Genomic DNA, 23,705 nt, shown 5'->3' with positions numbered 1-23,705 from the left:
AAACTGTCGTTTTCAGTACTACTCAATTCTATTACCACAATTCCTATTTGGGAGGCTAAATTATATTACAATTATTATAAATTGCATTGCTATTTGTGGGCTGTTTATTCTAATAAAAATTAGAATGATTCATGATTGGATCTGAAACAAAGATTAGTCATGTCCAATGATTGAAAAGTTATCATAGCTCCTACCAACAAATACTTGAATCATTGCTATATTACCTCACATTAAGCTAGAGGTGTTTGTGCTAGTAATTAGTAACATTACAAAAATTCATAAATAAAAGACAATAAAGATCTCCATGGAGAATACAGTTAAACAGGATTTTTAATTGTAGCATTTCTTAGAGTCTCCACTACTTAAATATACATTAACTTTTTCATTATTTTCCTAAATTATTTGACTAGTTTCCATGGAACACACTTTGAAAAATATGACTGAATTTCACTAAGTTTAAATATCAAAATGGACAGGATACCCTCTTTGCTTATTAACATCAATAAAACTGCACATTAAAAAAATTGAATGCTCTATTTCAAAACAATGCACTCTCATAACTTTTAATTGTGAAAGACGTCTATTGGAATTGTACATATTAAAAGATCATTTTAGGTAACTTTCCCTTCAGATTTTTGTGCCATTCTTGAGGCACAGGCAATAGCAGGTGACTTCCATTTCTCTCTCCTGAGATAGCACTGGAATAACTCTTGAGCTTACACAATTTCTTATCACTCGTCAGTGGAATTGTAATTTGCTAATTTTATGTCCTTAATATAGAAAGGTCATGGAAGAACATTCTGTATACCAAATGACTTAAATGGCCTATTTCCCTGTTGAAAAGCATCCACTATTTGTTCCCAGAATGTTTCAGTACTATAATTCCCTTTCTCTCCACACATCTTTAGTAACCTAGTTACTCTTTGGCCTTTATACGACTGCATTGGCAGTTGATTTAGTAAGGTCAGTGCCCCCTCATTGTTCACAGCCACTGTGCAATAACTTTTCTTTCACCTTATCTTATAACAAAGTTGAAAAATGCTTCTGTTTTCTGGCTTCCAGGGCTGGGGACCATCATCTGCACATGAATTCTCTGGAATATTACCTAATAAACAATAAATGCCCTTTCTTATCAAACAGGTACAATGATAAATTCAATCTGCGATTTGCTGAGTATGTGGAAATTTCTGCCATTTCGTGATTAGTGGGCTCTGTCCACCTGAGAAATGATTTAACAGCAGAACCAGCAGCTCATACTGAAAAAAAATACATATCAAAGGCAGAAGGTCAAGAGTCTAAATTCTTCCTCAGAAAAATAAGGAGGAGCTAGAATTGGGAAATTTCAGGTATAAATTATGGTCAAGTTAGATTAGAGACACGGCTGTTATAATGGATAATGTTGCAGTTTAAGAAGCAATAAATATATAGAAGGGGACTTCAAAAAGTGCGTGGAAATTTGACATTATCTTTTATTCCATTTTCTGTGAAATTTTAAAGCCCTTTTCTATTCTCTGTACATCTAAATATGTGAAAAATTATAGCTGTGACTGAGTCAAGAAGGTTTTATTTTAATGAGCCCTTTGAGTTTATAACAGCAGTAGCCTTTAATTTAAAAAGTTCTTAGGTTATCAATAGATATCAATACTGCCATTAAAAAGCAGGAAGGTTTTCCATGTTTTATACTCATCATGTAAATTTAACAGTAATAGAGCTATTAGATCTATTAAAATGAATCAAGCAAGGTTATATTTTTAGACTTTTATCCCTGATATTCTATCATAATTTCTTTTTCTGCTGGCTCTTGCATTTATATATGGCTAACAGAAAGGTACACATGGGAACCATTCTACTTGCTATTATTTCACATATTTGTGAATATTTTCCATGTTTCAAAAGTCTTCATATTCAACTGAATTATAATACTCTATGTGCTGAATGTTTAACAATTTGTTAATTCCCTAAACCTATATTTACATTATTAACACATTTCTTTCATTATAGATGGTTATGTAGTCTTAGGGCATGCATGTATCTTTTTGTTTCAGTTGAATTACTTCCCTGGGGAAAAAACCCACCAGACAGAAGAATATTTTTTAAAGGAATTGGGCTAAAACTCCTCTCTGATGGCAGGACCCATATCTCACACATCTTTCTATTTTCTGTAGGCCCTGGAACAATGCTGAAAAACATTACAGGAATTCATTAAATAAGTTAACACATAGCCTTGAAATTTAAATTCTTTACAGAAAAGTTTGTGTTATGATGTGATGGCTGATTCATGATAAATTATCTACTTTCACTTAATTCCATTATTAAAAAAACTTAGAAAGTAAGCATTTATTGATATGATCATGAAAAAGATACGGTGGCAGCATCTGGGCTCGGTGGGAAAGCCTGTTAGGATGACTAGTAATGTCTGCCATAGCAAGGAGAAGAAGCAAACCATGTATTTGCCAACGCTGGAAAAAATTCAATCTACAGAAATGCCTGAGGATGTAATTCTTGAATTATTTTTCTGCCACATTTTCCTCATTGCTTTATATTATTGTACATGCTACTTTTTATTTTTATTTTTTAAAAGTAGTGTTCTTTAAGTGGCTGGGCTTTGGAGGGTGATGCTTGGAGGATATGTGGATTATGTGCTGCTTAGTCCCATGGGTGAGAATATACTAAATCCTTATATTTGTACAGTGGAACAAATATTATCAGGTTGTAATCCACTAAAAACTCTTTTTGGAACTTTAATACACTCCATCTATGAAGTCTGATTAGCCAGGAGAGAAATCTATCTGGAAAGGTGAAAATGTACCCTCTTTCCTTATGATATTTCTGAAACAGTGCTACAAGGGGAAACATCTTGTCATTCTGTGTGATTCTACACTGCAGAGTGAAAACAGTGTTTTAGAGCTGGTGGATCTCATTGAATTCCTGATATAATTACTTGTGCATCCTTGGGGAAGTTAGTTCTCTGAGTCTTCATTTCCTCATCTTAGGGTTCAGTATAATAACAGGGATAAGTGATATAATTGAAAAAATACTTCATATAATGACTAGCACATGATAGACTGAACAAATGGCAGTGGTACTTATTGTTGATTATATATTCTATATCATTGATTATGTATGAAATATATAATATATATGTACTTTGTATATATATTAGAATTTGCATCCTTATTGATATTGAGATTAGTATAATCATTATCTTGTGCCCATAGTCCATGTGAATTGAATTTAGATTCTCCAAATGGCAAGTAGAAGTTTCATGTCTTCTGATCAATATTTCATACTCTATTTCCTTCTACAAAACCTGGCTTATCACTAAATTACAACACTGGTTCACAGCCAGTTATTTCTCTGTCATGAAAAATATCATTAAAAGTGTTAGCAACAAAAATTACCACAATCTACAATCCAGGGAAATCTGTCATATCGCCATTGCCTTGTTTCACGCCAACTAAAGATGCTTTAAGTCAAAATCTAGAATTCTTTTCAGCTGACTGCCCTCCAGACTCAGGGACTAATTTATAGACTGCTCCTATTATTATTTTTTATTTTTCTTCTGTTTCCACAGAAATGCCTTCTAATAAAGACCTGCTTGCTTAACTTTGATGGGAGCCCTACAATACTACCGCCTAAAGGGAGACACGGCTATTAAACTTAACAGACCTATTCTCAAGACTAAGAAACTGCTATGGCACAATATATTTAAATTGGTTCTTTTCCCAACATGTTTTCCTCCCTGTTCCAATCTGTTATCTCAAAACTTCTAACCCACATCTCTTCATAGTCACGCATCTGACTTTAATATGTGAAAGATTTCTGAAAAGTGTTTCCCTGGGGGAAGTGTTGGAGAGTAAAATATCCCACCCCAAATATTTGAAAAAAGAAAGAAATCAAGCCTGTTCTCTACAATTTGGTATTTAGAGATAAACCATTAAGCAAGAGCTAATTATGTATTGCCTAGGCAGCACTGAGCAAGCCTTCTTCAAAATTCTATTTCAAATTGTTGAAAGTTATTGTGGCTATAAAACAGTCTGATTGGTGCATTATTAACTGAATGGAGGAAGGCAGTACCATTCAGTCTTGGCATATTACAAGTCTCTGAAACACAGGCTTTAATTAAGGTTTTGTATGGACTTTTCCCTACCTTCACGATTTACACATTACTGGAAGCCAAGTGCTTGAAATTTCAACAGTAGGCAGTGGTGGTTACACTTCCTAAGAGCTAACATTCTGTAAGATCTCTAACTATGGCCCAGTGGGTGGTGAGAATGCTCATAAGGTGCCATGGGCTGGGCAGAACATGGTGGCTGAAGCAGCTGACTACCACAGATGGTACTGTCCACTCTCCTCCTTGGATGCCATCTTGAGCGGATTGTTGAGAAGTCCTTAATCTGTAAAACTCTTTCTCAGGGACATGCTGGGGGACCTGAAGTGGGAACTAGAAGAAAGTTATTCTCCCAGTACATTGCAGCTCTGTTGAAAAGGGCATTGGCCAACTGTCTGCAGCCTAGTGGGTTCAGTAGGCTTCAGTGAGGGGAGGGATTGGGGTGCAGGGGAAGAAGATGGAGAATGAATATGTAGGATAAAGTGGATGAGGGTGCGGAAGGAAGGGCTGGGTGACTGTACACTATGTGGTCACTTTGCAATATCAGGCTACAGTATTTAACCCTGGATTTTATGGTAGTTTAATAGGAGGAACTACAAGATTGATCCTGAGGGTTGGGTGAGAGGGACCAAAATGTGTTTCAAAGGGCCAAACACTGCTCCAGGTGCTGGTTGACATACAAACTCATCTGAGCCCTTTCTCCCAGGGTTGTACATCACATGAATTATATGTAATTCTTTGAAAAGTGGTTATACAGTATAATTCATTATAAAAGGACTGGATATATAAGGGTAGCTTGAAATTCACATGTATGAAAGGATGACTGCTTTATATTAGTATGGTAGTTTTGTAATTGTTTTTTACAATTAATTGGGATTAAGGTTATACTTATAATGTCATCACATTCACTTACACATCTACAGATTGTAGGAGAGAAAGCTGGCAAGTAGGGAAGCACACAGTGCTGAGTACTCCCACGGGAGTGCACCAGGTACGATAATGTCAGCAGCAGAAAAAGGTGAGAACTGCTACTGGAAACCACCAGAAGGCTTCTCGGGCCAACAGTCTTTCTATTAGGTGCTCTGATTTTTGCAAAGAAAGATTACAGACATCAAGCTTATGAAATTTCTAATATGCTAGTAAGAGATAACTAAACCAGGGTTTCATAGCCTTTTTCATCCCCCTTTGTCACCTTAATTTCCTCTCCTTTTAGTACTGTGTCATGAGAAAGAATAAAAGCTTCTCAAGTGAATGCTTAAGAAAAAAAAAAAGCAATTAGAGTCGAATAAAAACCGTGGGGATCTAGCAGATGAGAGGGCTATGTCAGCAGAGAGGTGTGAGAGAAACCTGGGAGCTTTGGGACCCCAGAGGAAAGAAGAGTGCAGGAGGGTTTTCTAATAAGAAAGGCTGGGGATTATACATGTAGATTTCTGTACATGTTTCAGAGACACAGGGGAGGAAAGATTGAAACTGTTGCCTAATACAACCTCACTCTGGGGCACACAACTGGGCTTCGGGACTTCCTTGATGGAGGGACAGCTGTCACAGTTTTACAAACAAAGCACACCAGGTGTTCCTCAGTGATCCTTTTATCTACTGCATTGCCTCTCCCTCAACAGTCTCCATTCTCTGGGACCAGGTGCGGGGTGAGTGGGTGGTACTGGGGATAAAAGGGGGGGGGGCTTCTTTGGAAATAAACACACAGCAAAGGATCAGGCATGGATTACCCTGAGGACTTCACTTTTTTTCTCCCCTTCTCAAACAAAAGTACATTATGAACAACAGCAGTAGCACATACATCCTTGTCAGAAGCAAGGATAGCAAATCAGTCACAGAAACTTCCATTTGGTCTCCCAGAGATTAGACTTTAGAATCGAATCAAGCTGCCAGCTTTATATAAAGCACCCAGCTCCTGGTCTGTGTGTGGCAGTGCAGTCACAGAGATGGCCACTCCCTGGCCAGCTGGTGGATTACCGCCCACCCCACTAAGTCACACCATTCTGGCCTGTGCACAGGACCCTCCATGCTCACTTGACCTCTGCATCCTTTTTAATTTTTGGCTTTTCTTCACCTTAGATTCTACAAGGATACTTTAAAATATAATGATTATTCATAATCTTGAAAAAGCAGAGAAGAAAATTATCTGTTTTTCAAAAAGAAGACTCACCTGCCTGCTTCTACAGCCAAAGGGCAGTTAGACAGCCTTGTTGACAGCACTGGCAGTGAAGTGTCAGCCCCTTGCATCATGACAGGCCCAGATTAAATTCTCTCAGTTTACCCATGTCAAAGTCCTTTTCCATTAATGAAGACCTCGCTTCATGGTCTCCTTCTTCTAGCTACTGTCACCTCAATTTTAAAGCATGCCTATAACTCTTTAACAAAACACATAAAAACAAAAACCAAGAAAAATTTCCTCTATCTCCTTTTTTTCCGTCAGAGACAGGTTTCTGGAAAACAAAATTAGTGGTACACGTTGCTCTCCGCTCTGACGGTATATACACTCTTCCTCTGCTGTCTTGTGCAACTTCATTGAAAACTCTCCTCAAAAGCTGCCCATGAGCAGCTGACACCTCATTGCTCAACCCAACAGGGAGACTTCACTTTCTATTTTACTGAAGCTTTGTGAAGCCTTGGACATTAGGCTCCTTGAAACTCCCTTTTCTTTTAGCTTTTAGGAAATGGTTCCTTCTCAGTTTCCTTCATTACCGCTCAGGCTCTTTCCCAGTCTCCTTTGTGTCCCCTTTTTCAGTGTGTGTCTTAAATTTTGGGGTTAGCGAATGTTATATTGCTTTCCTTTGTTAATTTACATACCTTCTATTCCCTGTAGGTTATCTTAACTACATCTAAAGCTTCAGCAAAAACCTACGTGCTGCTGATCTTCCAATCTGTACTCCACTCCATGTTTCTCACCTGAGGTTCAACTTACTTACGGAACATCCCCACCTACATGTCCCACAAACTCTCTGACCCAGTATGCTCAAAATGCTTTCCTTTCTATTCTAAAATCTTGTCCCTCTCAGTGGCAATATCACTGGCCAACTTGTCAAAAAAAAAAAAAAAAAAAAAAGAAGAAGAAAAAGAAGAGGTTTGATAAATAGCCTTGATTCATTTTCCCTCCTTCCTTCAATATTCATACAGTGAGCAAGACTCTGTGCCCTGTGGTTTCCTTTGCCTAATAACACAGTATTTTATATCCTGGTCGAAAACTTATTCCCATTCCATGGTTTGGATTGATGGAAACATATAACTTTGTCTCCAGACTTGTTTCCTGTTTTGCACTTGAAGTCTGAATCATCCTTAGAGTGGTCGTTCAGAAATGCAAATGTGATCATGTCATTCTCTTGCTTAAAACCCTTCAATGGCTGTCCAATGCTTTTATGACAAAACCCAAAGTGTCTCCACTCCTCCCCCACCCCTTACTGCTTCTTGCATTGGACTGCTTTAGGGAAGATGGGCTGGAGTAATAGTTTAATCTCTAGCTATTTCATGCTTGGCTTCACTTTACTGAGGCTGCCAATTAGTGATTTAGAGGTGAACTCTTCTATGCTCTGCTGTGAACGGGGGCCTGTTTCAAATAGTCCTTGAAGGGCTTCAGCCTTACTGTCACTAAAATCCTGCACTGACTTGAACCTGTGACTTCTTCTAGTTGAAGGTCTGTATATATTTCTGGGCATCCCCCGAGTCAGGAAAGCAAATTTTGGAAATGCTTTGGTATTTCTAAGTCCTATTTGGTCTAAATAAATATATTTTTTAACTTAATGATATCTTAAATGTAATATTTTGATTTTATTTGACTTTTATAATTGCTTTTCCAAGAGAGGTGAGCATATCTTCTCAACTCTACTGACTTTTGTAATGGTATATGATGAGTGCTTTCATTTTCTTGTCTTGTCATCTGTCCTTTTCTGGCTTTAGGAATAGAAGTAACAACAGCTAGATGTGATCATATCAGCAGGAAGCATCCTTGCTGCTGGCTGATTCATAAATTGCCACTCTCTTGCTTGCCATTTCTAATAGGTATACAAAACATGGAATGTACAAGAAAATTAAAGAGGCTATGTACACACACACACACACACACTGCTTAAAAAAGTCAGGAAGGACCAGTAAATAGAGCAAAGATATATAAAAAACACACACAGGAAAAAATATAAACAAGGTAATTCAAAAAGTTTAAATGTAGAGAAAATAGAAGAAACTATTTCCTTTTGAAAGAAAAGTCCATTTTTTAAATGCTGATAATTTGTCTTTGCCACTGATAAATAAAACAGGCTTTGTACAAGGTTGACAAGTAGACAGTTACCAAGGCAAACTTCACCTCTCTACCTGTTATTCTTGTCTATAGCCTGAAAGAAATTATGATTGTCAAGAGAAAAAAAATCAACATTATGCATCTTACACAAGGATGTCCTCCACCAGGGTGTGAAGGGCACTGGGATTGCGGATCAGTTTGTCAAGGAAGCTGACAATGTCAGTAAATTTTGGTCTGTGGTTTCTCTCCTTCTGCCAGCAGTGGAGCATCAGTTGGTGTAGAGAAGCTGGACAGCCCATGGGAGCTGGAAGTCTGTAACCTTCTTCAATGGACAGAATGACCTGAAGGCAAGCATACACAAATCATTCTCTTACTTTTAGAGACAATAATACAAATGCAAAGTAATCATTTCTTCTTATCCAAGCAGTAGAAACCAAAATATCTGTGAGCACGAAAACTGCCTGTGAATACACAGGGTCAAGGTAGGATAAATAGAAAAGCTCTGGACAGAATTCTAAGTAGCTCCACAGCAGCTTCGGATGCCTGTGGGGAAAGAACATTTTTAACAGGTGCTATTGGCGAGTGTCATCCGAATCTCGAGAAACAGTTTTCATGTGATTTAGCTAGAACACCTCAAACACAATTAGAACATCAGAAAGTCAGCATAAGATTGATGCATTTGGTGCAAACTACATGTGATGAATGCCTGTAAGTAAAATTGAAGTAAAATTCTGCTGAAGCTTGATTTCCTGAATCATTTTTTATCCTTTCATAGTAATGTCAAGGTAGATTCTTTTTCTAACTGCCATCCCCTCTTCTTCATTGCATATTTAGTTCCTCTTCACTTACTTCTAGCTTTTCCTTAATCTGACATTGAACTGATTAAGAAGCTATCTTCCTATAACTTCCAAAGTCACTTTTCTTGAAATGCTTTCAATGGGAACCTTAATGACATAGAACAACAGCATTCAACCTCAGTATCCAACAGAACTTTCTGTGATGACTGAAAATTTTCTCTTATGATACAGTAGCAACTAATCATATGTGGCTACTGAGTACTTGAAGTGTGGCTGGGAGGACTCAGGAACTGAATTTTTTGTTTTAGTTAGTTTTAATTCATTAAAGTTTAAATTTAAATAGCTGGTTGGGGCAAATGTCTACTCTCTGGGACAGTGTAGCTCTAGGTAAAGAAATCTTTATAAGAAATTGAAGTTAGGAGTAACAACAAGATGACAGTGAGTATTTTTCATAGTAATTAGGAGATAACACACAAGATCAGGCAGGGCACTCATCTGTTTAATATATGACTCTTATGGAAATTTCCTAAAAATGCCATAAATTGATCCTGAATTTCTGTAGCTTTTATTTTTGTGAAATTTTAGCTAGAACATATATATATGTGTGTGTGTATGTATATACATATGTACATATATATAGAGAGAGAGATAGGACTGAACAGAGCTCCTTGGCCACACCCAGCACATGCCTCTAGGTATTCATTGAAAAAGTGGACACCCCATTAATCCACACAGACATAGCCCAAAGATAAAAGCCAACACAGAAAAATAAAGAAAACAATGACTATCTCCACAAATTCAAATAATAAATGCACCAATTCAAGAAACAAGAATAAGGAAGACAACAAGACACCCACAAAAGAACACAACACTTCAATACTAGAATGTGAAAATGAAGAGATTCAAGAAATGCCAGAAATGGAATTCAAAAAATGGATCATAGGATTACTTAGAAGTAATCAGAAGCAAGTCCACGAACTAATGGAATCCGTACATGACATGAAAGAAAATTTCTCCCACAAAATTTAGATCTTAAAGAGAATCAGGCTGGCACCACAGCTCACTAGGCTAATCCTCCGCCTGTGGCACTGGCACCCCGGGTTCTAGTCCTGGTTGGGGCGCCGGATTCTGTCCCAGTTGCTCCTCTTCCAGTCCAGCTCACTGCTGTGGTTCAGGAGTGCAGTGGAGGATGGCCCAGGTACTTGGGCTCTGCACCGGCATGGGAGACCAGGAGGAAGCACCTGGCTCCTGGCTTCAGATTGGTGCAGCGTGCTGGCCGCAACATGCCAGCTGTAGCGGCCACTTGTGGGGGGGTGAACCAACAGAAGGAAGACCTTCCTCTCTGTCTCTCTCTCTCTCACTGTCTAACTCTGCCTGTCAAAAAAAAATTAAAAAAATTAAAAAAAGAGAAATCAAATGAAATCTTAGAAATGAAGAATTCAATAGAACAGATAAAAAAATGAAGTGGAAAGCCTTAACAACAGAATCAGTGAAGCAGAAGTACGAATATCTGACTTACAAGACAAATTGCAGGAAATTTTACAGTCAGACCAAAAACAACAAGAAGAAATTAGAAAATTAAAAAAAAAAATACTGTTGGAGATCTACAAGATACTATCAAACAACACAACAACGGGTCTTAGGAGTTCCTGAAGTCATGGAAAGAAAGAACGGATTAGAAGGCCTTTTTAGTGAAATAATTACAGAAAACTTCTCTTACTAGGAGAAAGAAACGGGCATTCAAGTACAGAAAGCACAGAACTCCTAATAGACATCACCAGAAAAGATTTTCACCACGACACATTGTAGTCAAACTTTCCACATGAAGAAAAGATTCTAAAATGTGTGGGAGGGAAACACTAGATTATTTTCAGACGATCTCCAATTAGACTCACAGCTGACTTCTCATCAGAAACCCTACAGGCTAGGACAGAATGGCAAGATATATTCCAAGTTTGCAGAGAAAAAAACTGTCAACCATAATACTGCACTCTGCAAATCTCATATACATGAATGAAGATGAAATAAAAACCTTCCATAGCAAACATAAATTGAAAGAATTTGTCACTACCCGTCCAGCCTTACAAAAGATGTGTAAAGAAACACAGAAACACAGAAACATGATCATCACTATGAAAGAAGGTGAAGGCAGAAAATCTCCCAGTAAAATTACAATGGAAATCCAAAGTAAACAACAGGAACATTAATGGGAAAATGGCAGGGCCAAGTCGTTACTTATCAATAGTCACCTTGAATGTAAATAGCCTCAACTCTCCAGTCCACTCTGCCTGTCAAAAAAATAAAATAAAATAAAAAATAAATAAATAAAAAAAACCTCTCCAGTTAAAAGACACAGACTGGCTGAATGGATTAAAAACAAAATCCATCTATTTGCTGCTTACAATAAACACATCTTACCAACAAAGATGCACACAGTCTGAAAGTGAAAGGCTGAAAAAACATATTCCATGCTATAGAAACCAAAAAAGAGCTGGTGTAGCCATGATAATATCAGACAAAATAGACTTTAATGTAAAAACTTTCAAAAGAGACAAAGAAGGGCACTATGTAATGGTTCAGGGATCAATTCAACATAAAGATGTGACTATTATAAATGTATATGCACCTAATTACAGAGAACCTGGCTATTTAAAAGAAATGTTTATGGATCTAAAGGGAGACATAGACTCAACTACAATAGTAATGGGGTACTTCAGTACCCAACTTTCAGTAATGGATGACAGATCAACCAGACAGAAAATCATCTAGGAAACAACAGGGTTAATTGACACTATAGACAAAATAGACCTAATAGATATCTACAGAACTTTCCATTCTACAGCCACATTATACATATTCTTCTAACCAGTGTATGAATCTTTCTCTAGGACTGACCACATGCTAGGCTATAAAGCAAGTCTCAAAAACTCAAAGAACTTGAAATCATACCATGCATCTTCTCTGACCACAATGGAATAAAGTTGGAAAATCAACAACTTAGGAATCTCTAGAATATATGCAAACACATAGAGACTGAATAAAATACTCCTGAATGAACAGTGGGTCACTGAAGAAATAAAAAAAAATCCTGGAAACAAATGAAGATGATAAAAGATCATATCAAGACTTATGGGATACAGCAAATGCAGTGGTAAGAGGAATGTTTATAGAAATTTGTGCCTACTTCAAGAAATTGGAAAGTCACCAGATAAATGAGCTATCGATGAATTTCAAGGACCTGGAAAAACACCATCAAACAAACCCAAAACTAATAGGAGAAAAGAAAAAATTAAAATTAGAGAAGACATAAACAAAATTGAAAGAAAAAAATACAAAAGATACAAAAAGAAAAAACACAAAAGCTAGTTTTTTGAAAAAATTAAATTGACACACCATTGGCCCAACTAACCAAAGAAAGGAGGATGAAGAGCCAAATTAATAAAATTAGAGATGAAAAAGGAAATGTAACAACAGACACCACAGAAATAAAAAGAATAATCAGAACTTACTACAAAGAGCTGTATGCCAACAAACTGGGAAACCTAGAAAAAAAAATGGATAGATTCCTGGACACATGCAACCTACCTAAATTAAGCCATGAAAACACAGAAAACATAAACAGACTCATAACCAAAACATAAATTGAACCAGTAAACAAAGGCCCTCCCAACAAATAAAAGCCCAGGACCAGATGGCTTTACTGCTGAATTCTAGGAGAGACTTAAAGAAGAACTAACTCCAATTCCTCTCAAATTATTAAAAAAAAACTCAAAGGGAGGGATTCCTCCCAAATTCTTTCTATGAAGCCAGCATCACATTAATTTCTAAACCTGAAAAAGATAAAACAGAAAAGAGAACTACAGAACAACTTCCCTGATGAACACAGGCGTAAAAATCCTCAAAAAATACTAGCCTATAGAATCCAACAACACATCAGAAAGATCATTCCCAAGGACCAAGTGGGATTTATCCCTGGTATGCAGGGATGGTTCAACATTCTCAAATCAATCAATGTGATATATCACATCACAAATAGAAGAACAAAAACCATATGATTATCTCAATAGATGCAGAGAAAGCATTTGGTAAAATACAACAGCATTTCAGGATGAAACTCTAAGTAAATTTGTTATAGAAGGAACATTCCTCAACACGATCAGGGTAATTTATGACAAACCCACAGCCAGCATCCTATTGAATGGGGAAGAGTTGGAAGCATTCCCATTGAGATCCAGACCAGGTAAGGATGCCTACTCTCATCATTGCTATTCAATATAGTCATGGAAGTTTTAGCCAGAGCCATTAGGCAAGAAAAAGAAATCAAAGGGATACAAATTGGGAAGGTGGAAGTCAAACTACCCCTATTTGCAGATAACATGATTCTATATATAGGGGATCCAAAAGACTCTAATAAGAGTCTATTGTAACTTAAGAAGAATTTGGTAAAGTAGCAGAATATAAAATCAACACACAAAAAATCAACGCCCTTTGAATACACAGACAAAGCCACAGCTGAGAAAGAACTTCTAAGATCTATCCCATTCACAATAGCTACCAAAAATTAAATACCTTGGAGTAAATTTAACCAAGGATGTCAAAGATCTATACAATGAGAATTACAAAACATTAAAGAAATAGAAGAAGATACAAAAGAATGGAAAAATCTTCCATATTCATGGATTGGATGAATCAATATTATCAAAATGTCCATACTACCAAAAGAAATTTACAGATTCACTGTAATACCAATAAAAATGCTAAGGACATTCTTCTCAGATATGGAAAAAATGATGCTGAAATTCATATGGAAACACAGGAGACACTGAATAGCTAAAGAAATCGTATACAACAAAAGCAAAGCTGGAGGCATTACAACACTAGATTTCAAGACATACCACAGGGCAGTTTTAATCAAAACATCCTCGTACAGGTACAAAAACAGATGGATAGACCAATGGAACAGAATAGAAATGCCAGAAATCAATCCATGCATCTATAACCAACTTATATTTGAGCAAGGACAATCTCTTCAACAATGGTGCTGGGAAAATCCAGATCTCCACATGCAGAAGTATTAAGCAAGGCCCTAATGTTACACAAAAATCCACTCAAAATGGATTAAAGACCTAAATCTACAACCTGATACCATCAAATTATTACAGACATTGGGGAAACCCTGCAAGATATTGGTATGGGCAAAGACTTCTTGGAAAAGACCCCAGAGGCACAGACAATCAACGCCAAAATTAACAAATGAGATTATATCAAGTTTGAGAAGCTTCTGCACTGCAAAAGAAACACTCGGAAAAGTGAAGCAGCAACTGACACAATGGAAGAAATTATTTGCAAACAATATAATTGATAAAGGATTAATAACCAGAATATTTAAAGGATCAAGAAACTCAACAAGAACAAAACAAACAACCCAGTTAAGAAATTGGCAAAGGACTTAAACAGACATTTTTCAAAAGAGGAAATCCAAAAGCCATGAAAAATGTTTAGGATCACTAGCCATCAGGGAAATGCAAATCAAAACCACAATAAGGTTTCACCTCACCCCCACTAGAATGGCTTTCATACAGAAATCAACAAAAAACAAATGCTGGCGAGGATGTGGGGGAAAAGGTGCCCAATTTACTGTTGGTGGGAATGTAAACTGATAAAGTCACTATGGAAGACAGTATGGAGATTCCTCAGAAACCTGAATATAAACCTAACATATGACCAAGCCATCCCACTCCTGGGATTTACACAAGGGAAAAGAAATCAGCATATGAAAGAGTTAAATGTACCCCACGTTTAATGCAGATCAATCAGTAATAGCTAAGACATGGAATCAACTCAGATGCCCATCAACTGAAGACTGGATAAAGAAATTATGGGATATGTGCATCATGAAATACTGTACAATGGTAAAACAAACAAATATGAAATCTGGTCATTTGCAACAAAATATATGAAACTGGAAAACATCATACTTAGTGAAATAAGCCAGTCACAAAGGAACAAATACCATGTTTTCCCTGACCTGTGATAATTAATAGAGCACCTAAAAGGAAATCTGTAGAAATGAAATGGACATTTGAGAAGCAATGACTTCTTGACTTCTGAGGAACAGTTTTTTTTTTTAAATTTTTGAACTATTTACTTAGTATAGAGGTAATCTTCTCTCTATAAATTTAACTAAAATAGATCTTAGTAAAAAATAAGGCTTGGACTAGGAGAGGGAGGAGGAAGAGAGGTGGGAGTATGGGTGGGAGTGCATGTACCATGGGAGAAATCACTATGTTCCTAATGTTGTATTTATCTTTGTATTCCTTAAATAAACATTTCTTTGGGAGAAAAACTGATAAGAAGATAGGCATATTTCAGTCTCACCCACACCCCATTCTAACAACAGAAATATAAAAATGCAATCATTAATATCAACAACACAGAAAGAACTCTACTGCAGCACAATCTATACATTTTCTGTGTTTTTTTTAAAAAAAGATTTATTTGAAAGGCAGAGTTACAGAGAGGCAGAAGCAGAGGCTGAAACAGAGAGAGATCTTCCATCCACTGGTTGACTCCTCAACGGCCAGGGCTGAGCCAGGCTGAAGCCAGGAGCCTGGAGTTTCTTCCAAGGCTCTTATGTGGGTACGGGTGTCAAAGCATTTGCGACCTCCTCTGCTGCTTCCCCAGGTGCATTAGCAGGCAGCTGGATTGGAAGTGGAGCAGGAAGGACCTGAACCAGCACCCATGTTGGATGCTGGCCAGGCAGCAGCTTAACCTGATGTGCCACAGCACCAGCCCCATTTTCTCTACTTAAAAACAAAACAGTGACTCTCACTTCAGTTTTTCACAATAGACACTATTTAACATAAGTATAAAATATCTGAATTTATGTTAGATACAGTTTGTAAAAAACAAAAAATGGAAGATCTAGGCTGTTGGGCTGGTGTCTCCTGGCTTCGGATCGGTGTAGTTTTGGCTGTAGCAGCCATTTGGGGGGTGAACCAACGGAAGGAAGACCTTTCTCTCTGTCTCTCTCACTGTCTAACTCTGCCTGTTAAAAAAAATTGAGCATTAATATGTCTTTAGGATCCTGTTTGCAAAGTTTTAGCTTTTTTAGTAATAGAGAATTTCTCACAATCCTACCAGTGTCTCTTTGAACAGCACATTTTAACTTGTCAGAATATTAGTTTTTTCTTTTTTCTTTTTTTTTGACAGGCAGTTAGACAGTGAGAGAGAGAGAAAGACAGAGAGAAAGGTCTTCCTTCTGTTGGTTCACCTCCCAAATGGCTGCTGCTATGGCCGGTGTGGCTAGTGCTGTGCCAATCTGAAGCCAGGAGCCAGGTGCTTCCTCCTGGTCTCCCATGCGGGTGCAGAGCCCAAGCACTTGGGCCATCTCCACTGCCTTCCCGGGCCACAGCAGAGAGCTGGACTGGAAGTGGAGCAACCGGGACAGAATCTGGCGCCCCAACTAGGACTAGAATCCGGGGTGCTAGTGCCCCAGGCAGAGGATTAACCTAGTGAGACGCTGCGCCGGCCCAGAATATCAGCTTTTTCTATTCATTTTGTATTCCATTATTCCACATGATTTTGCTCTCATGTTTTTCAAGCTGATTTGTTACTGAGGGAGATAAAGAGAGACAGACAGGCAAAACAGAGATCTTTCATTTGCTGGCTCACTCTTCAAATGCCCACAACAGCCAGGGCTGGGTCAAGATGAAGCTGGAACCCAGGAACTCAATCCAGGTCTCTCATGTGGGTGTCAAGGACCCAGCTACTTGAGCAATCACTGCCGCCTCTCAGGATGTGGCTTAGCAAGAAGCTGGAATATGGGACAGGGCTGGGACTGAAACCTAAGCACCCTGATATGGGAAGCCAGAGTCCCAAGCAGCATCGTTACTGCTAGGCCAACTTCCCACTCCTTCTCATCTGTTTTCTGATACCTTTTATTAAACAACTTATTGCGGCCAGCACCGTAGGTCAATCATCTGCCTGTGGCACTGGCATCCCTTATGGGCTCCGGTTCGAGTCCCGGCTGCTCCTCTTCCAGTCCAGCTCTCTGCTGTGGCCTGGGAAAGCAGTGGAAGATGGCCCAAGTCCTTGGGCCCCTTCAGGCACATAGGAGACCAGGAAGAAGCACCTGGCTTCAGGTTGAGGCCATTTGGGGAGTGAACCAACGGAAGGAAGACCTTTCTCTCTGTCTCTCCCTCTCACTGTCTGTAACTCTACCTCTCAAATAAATAAATAAAAGCTTAAAAAATTATTTATTTTTTCAAAAGTCTAAGTGACAGAAGGGAGAGAGAGAAAGAGCCAGACAGAGATATGCAACAGCCATATCTGTGCTAGGCCAGAGCCAGGAGCCAGGAACTCCATCCTGGTCTCCCACATGGGTGGTGGGAATCTAATCTTCTTTTGCTGCCTTGGCAGGCACCGAATTACTTAGGCCTTCTGCTGCCTTCCCACTTGCATTAGTTGAAAGCTGGATCAGAAGCAGGGCAGCAGTACAGGAACAGGTACTTGGAAGTGGGATGTCAGTGTCGCACGTGGCAGCTTAACTTGCTGCATCTCAACTCTGGCCCCTGTTTTCTGACTACTCTTGTTTCCAACAAGTCTTGAATGCTATGACATTTTGTTATACATATTAGTAAAACAGGATTGTGTAAAAATGCTTATACTACACTCATACATCAAAATTACTGTGGATAGCTTAGAGAAGCAACTAGAAAAAATCATGATAGAATTCCATTAAAGAACAACTTCGAAATTTCAATTTAGGAGCGCTGAATAGTCAACTTGTCACCATCATCTAATTATGGATGCATGAAATAAAATAGGTCACAAGTGAGATTATATGAAGGTACTTCAAAAAGTTCATGAAAAATGCAGTTATAAGATAACGAATGTGTTTTCCATAAATGTTTTGAAGACCTCTCTTATTCTGAGAAAAAAAAATACTTGCATTTACTGAGTATTTACCATGTGTTAGCTGATTCACATATTTTCCTTTATTTACTGCTTAAAATTACACAATGTGGCAGTTATTATCCCTATTTCTCTTTAATTTAAAAGGTATATTTCTTTGTTTTGAAAGGCTTAAAAGGTAGTCCAAGAAGCAATTTAAGCAGTATAATCCATAAAATTGCTTAAAGGATATATATATTTAATAGATTTTAATGTATTTATCTAAACTATATTAATCACAAAGTATACTATTGGCCATTTCATGTACAGGCAATAACATAATGAGTATGACACATCTTCATCTCTAGGCAATGTGTTTGTGAAATCTAGTGAGGGAGGTCAAGGATTATGAGTATGGTGAGTATCACTCAGAACAGGGTGCCTAGGGAGCATGTGGGAGGAGCTACCGCAGCCTCAGGAAAGCTTCCTAGAGGAAGTGAACTGAAGCTTAAAGAGCATGTGGAAGGTCGCAGGGTCAAGTGGATGAATTGAAGAGATGTTACTTGGAAGAAAGTAGATTTCTGTGGCTAAAATAATGTCTTCAGAGACCTGAAGTTTGGAGGGTTGACTAACAAAGTTTTTTTTTTGAGATTATAAATGATTTTACACACTATGATTTTAGACTTCATGCAAAGGGAGAAAGGATTTTACCCAGCACAGTACATTAGATTTGCCTTTTAGGAACGATCATTCTAGTGGCAGTGTGGAGAGCTCACTGGATGGACAAAAACACCAAGAAGGAGGTTTGTTCTGATCCAGTTCATAGATCACGATGGTCTCAGTGGAGGCAATGGTTGTGGTAAACAAAAAGTGAACTGATTTGACAAAAACACATGTCTGCAGTGAGATCAGATGTGGCAGTAAAGGGAGGAGACAAGAACAACTTTTAGGTTTTTAGGTTGGTCACCTGGTAATAACAGATGATGCAGAAGAACTAATTTGGGTGCCAGGGTGGTGACAAGTCCAATTTTCTATGACCTTCCTGCTTTCAGATTCGTATTACATTCACCATTGACAGCTTATTATATGCTGATTTCTGAGTTAGGTATTTTAGCACAGCCTACCTTATTTAGGTCTTAAAATATCTCATTATGTGGGTATAGGTATGCATATTTTATAGGTAAGAAAACTAAAGCTCAAACTGATGAATGATTTGGTCAAAATCACATAACAAAGGGCAGGCACGGGAGCACAGTTGGTTATATTGCTGCTTGGAATGCCTGCATCCCACACTGCAGTGCTGGTTCAAGTTCCTGCCACTCTACTTCCAATCCAGCTTTCTCCTAATGCAATGGAAGGCAGTGAATGATATCCAAGTACTTGGTTTGCTACCACTCACATGAGAGGCCCAGATGGAGTTCCTGACTCCTGGCTTTGGCCTGGCCCAGCACCAGGTATTGTGGGCATTTAGGGAGTGAGCCAGTAGCTAAAATATCTCACTCTGTCTTTTCCCTTTCTGTCACTTTGCCTTTCAAGTAAATAAATCTTTCCTTAAAAATCATATAGCAAATAATTCCCTGAAGAACAGACTATGTTGTCATGATGGTAGCCTCTGAATCACAGCAGTGATAGAGAAAGTTGATACTGAGTCTTGAGCCACACTCAACTAATTCCCTCATACTTAGTTCCTGAGCCTGCTTTTGTACTCTGGCATACCCCATGCACTCACCATCACCTATCTCGTTATGACAGCCAGATCTGCAGTTTTAGTTCAGTTTTCTATGCAGGTTTCTTTTTTTTAAAAAAAAGATTTATTTATTTATTTGAAAGTCAGAGTTACAGAGAGAGAGAAGGAGAAGCAGAAAGAGATTGTCTATCTGCTGGTTCACTCCCCAGTTGGCTGCAGTGGTCGGAGCTGCGCTGATCTGAAGTCAGGAGCCAGGAGCGACTTCTGGGTCTTCCACACAGGTGCAGGGGCCTAAGGACTTCTACTGGGCCATCTTCTACTGCTTTCCTAGGCCATAGCAAACAGCTGGATGGGAAGTGGAGCAGCTGGGTTTCGAACCAGTGCCCATATGGGATGCACTGCAGGCAGTGGCTTTACCTGCTACGCCACAGTGCCACCCCCCATGCAGATTTCTATATTCATAACCTATAGAACTTATCATTTCATAAAGATGCCTTGGATTTACTTTGTTAAAAGTTAAACCTCCTACTCCTTTGTGATTTCTGACCTCTGCAAAGGGTACCAACATTCTTCCAGTGACTCAAATCAATGGTCAGGAAAACAATTGAGTCTCTGCCTTTCCTCATATTCAAACTTAACCTAATCACATGCCACCTTCACGTATTTTCATCTGCTGCATTTGTCATCCTCTCTCTAAGTGACTTATTTTAAATTTTGATCACTGTGATCACGGGTATCTTGGTCTTGTTTACCCTTCACCCATCACAGTACAAGGAAAGCAATCCTACTGGGAAGGGATGCTGACATAGGCAATTCTGTGTCCTCACCTCTGGCTGTGCCCCCTTTTGCCCTTTTCTATGTTGGTTCCAAGCACAGTCTTTCAGCTGGGGAGCTGATCTCTGCAAGAGGGTTCCTTCTTGCCACGTGTTCTATGCATCTAGCACGAGGCCTTGTCAAGCAAAGGACGGAGCTCCAGTTGTCAGATATGGGATTTATGAAACATGTATGGGGGTCTTGGAAATTTGTGGAAAATACATCTTATGAAAAAACTATGCATGCATTTCAAAAAAGTTCTTGCACCAAAAATAAACTTAACTTTTAATTCCATTTTCACCAACTTTTTGAAGGATCCTCTTGTTTAGGAATAGCTTGAGAAAATTTACATTAAAATTCATCTTCATAACCATTTCCTTTGTGGAAAGTTTTACTTTACAGGTACTTAGTGATTCCTTAATTCAGGACTGACAGGGAGTAGCATATGGGGTGCTTTGTCTAGGAGACTAATTGAGGTTTGTTGTTTTAGGAGATGAAGGGGTGATAATTAACTAGAGAGAATTTTGCAACAGTTTGGATTTATGATATTCGTAGGCTGTCATCCTTTGGGAGAAGCATTATACAGGGCTATACCCTTATTTAAAAATGTAAGAAGAAAATTAAAATAAAGTGAGAAAATATGAAAGTAGCTGAGATGAGAATTTCTATGCAGAGGTGGGAGGAATTAGATTCTGTCAAATTATTATCGAAAACTTGGGTGGTTATTTTAAATAGACCATCCTGGTTCCTTGTCATCGATACTGCAATTTTTAACAGTGTAGAATCAACATAAGGCTCAACTAGGGGACGTAGCAGACTGCTCTGCTCTTGCTAAATCTGATGAGTTTTCCAATTGTGTTGATGGTTTTTGAATCAAAGCAGGCAATGTGCATCTTTTATTAAATAAGGCAAACAAAGATTAGACAGTCAATATGAAGATGCTGAGATATTCCTGGACAATAGCTTTGAACATGGACTGCCTGGGTGGTGTAGGGTATCACATTTTTATAAGACTGCTAAGTATCTCCAAAAGAGATGCATATTAAATTGTTATTCATACTTTGTTTCAAAAAAGGCTGTTTCAAAAATTTAGCAGTGACTGAAATGTATACTAATAATGAAATGTGAAATTATTATTATTCTGCTTGTAAATATTTATCATAGCTTTGTGCAAAACCTAAAATTTCATATAGAAGGAAGCAGATGAAGCAGAGGGTACCAGTAAGCACTTACTTTTTGTGATAAAAATTGCTTCCACAGATTAGGATATTTAGAGTCATAATAACATGGCAAACACTAGTAATGTATTTTGCTGATGTGCAATATAAATTTTGAGTCTATGTAGGGGGTGAGAGAGAGAAAGAGAGAGTGATGGTTATAAGTAACACAAACATATTCACTTTCCTGTTTCATGTTTTCCAATATATAGTATTTATAATACAATTAAAAGGAATTGAGACTCAAATGAAACTGTATATTCATGAAAAACATGAATGGAAAATGAGGATAGGGTGATAATAAGATACAGAATGAAAACTCTTTCAAAAGCTACTTTGTTATTTAGCCCACAATTTCCTTTTCAACTTTAAGATAAGAACTTTCTTTAAACCCAACACTTACTGTGAGAACTCAGAACAGAATGTCAAGGGCCCTTATGCAATAAATAGGGTCTGTCCCTCAGTAGGTCTCTATCTTTCAGATTGCTGAGAGAGTGGGTGAAATGGGGAACAACAGGAAGTACAGGATTCTCCTAAGTTAAAGGTTGTCAGTGACATGATTTATTGTTTGGAAAAAACTTCATCCCTAGCAGTTGAAAGTCATACTTCTTGACACTGAGATAACTAACAGCTATTATGTAATGATGGCTCAGCTTGTAAGCCGTTGGAGAAGTATCTGTGAGGGAGTTGTCTCAACTGCAAAGAAGTCCCAAGCTGTCACTGACAAGCTCCGGCATTGAGCAAGTGTCTGTCTCTTCTTAAAGAAATGAGGGCTGGACTCTGCCTGCAATCATGCTTTTCACCTCAAAAAGCTTCATTTCTACAATCACTGAAACAGAAAACTTAATCTGTGTGAATTTCAGTAACATCTCTAGATCCGAGTTCCGTGCATGTCTTAAAGATTCATTTATTTAGGGGCCAACGCTGTGGCGCAGTGGGTTAAAGCCCTGGCCTAAAGTGCGGGCATCCTATATGGGCGCTGGTTCAAGACCTGGCTGCTCCACTTCCAATCCAGCCCTCTGCTATGGCCTGGGGAAGCAGAAGAAGATGGCCCAAGTCCTTGGGCCCCTGCACCCATGTGGGAGACCCAGAAGAAGCTCCTGGCTCCCGACTTTGTATCAGTGCAGCTCCGGCTGTTGCAGCCATCTGGGGAGTGAACCAGTGGATGGAAGACCTCTCTCTCTGTCTCTACCTCTCTCTGTAACTCTGGCTTTCAAATAAATAAAATCTTAAAAAAAGATTCATTTATTTATTTGAAAGAGATACACAGAGTGAATTCCACAAATTTAAATTCCACAAGATTTGGCTGGTGTTGTGATGCAGCATGTGCAATGCTGGCATCCCAAATGAGCACCAGTTTGAGTCCCATAAGAGCTTCACATCCAGCTCCCTGCTAATGTGCCAGGGAGAGTAGTGGATGATGGCCCAAGTACTTGGGTCTCTGCCATCAACATGGGAGGCCCAGAGGGAATTCCAGGCTCCCGGCTTTGGCTTGGACCAGCGCTGGCCATTGTGGCTATTTGGGGAGTGAACCAGAAGATAGAAGATTCTCTTTCTCTCTCTCTCTGTTGTGTGTGTGTGTGTGTGTGTGTGTGTGTATGTATGTATGTGTGTGTGTGTGTCTATATATAACTCTACATTTCAAATTAATAATAATAAATCTTTAAAAAAAGATTTGGCCTCTGTGAAATTACTGTTTCCCACAGAGCGCCAAGTGCTCAGATGGAGCTCTGTGGGAGACAAAGGTCTAGATGGGGGTAGGGGGTGGGCGTGTGGTGCAGCAGGCTAAGCTGCTCTCGGGGATGCCCGCATCCCATGTTGAAGTGTCAGTTCAAGTCCTGGCTATTCTGCTGCTGCTTGCTGCTAATGTATCTTGGGAGGCAACAGGTGATGACTCAAGCCCCTGGGCCCCTGTCATCCTCATGGGAAAATT

The 23,705-nt window shown here is 38.6% G+C and overlaps 1 protein-coding gene across 5 annotated transcripts in view; it reads right to left on the bottom strand.

Annotated features, from left to right (window-relative positions):
* EPHA6 (EPH receptor A6) overlaps positions 1-23,705 on the bottom strand; it is a 1,031,027-nt gene that overhangs the window by 9,053 nt on the left and 998,269 nt on the right. For all 5 annotated transcript variants that reach the window (XM_051859384.3, XM_051859387.3, XM_051859383.3 and 2 more), the window contains one exon: positions 8,511-8,704. In XM_051859384.3, the coding sequence (XP_051715344.3) occupies positions 8,511-8,704 (194 nt within the window). The remainder of the gene's footprint in view (positions 1-8,510; positions 8,705-23,705) is intronic.

The sequence above is a fragment of the Oryctolagus cuniculus genome, chromosome 4 (genome assembly GCF_051225735.1).
Source record: "Oryctolagus cuniculus isolate XC-2025 breed Fujian yellow rabbit chromosome 4, ASM5122573v1, whole genome shotgun sequence".
NCBI classification, from domain to species: domain Eukaryota; kingdom Metazoa; phylum Chordata; class Mammalia; order Lagomorpha; family Leporidae; genus Oryctolagus; species Oryctolagus cuniculus.
Note: the sequence above shows the minus strand (reverse complement) of the source record. Positions and strands in the feature narration are given on the sequence as shown.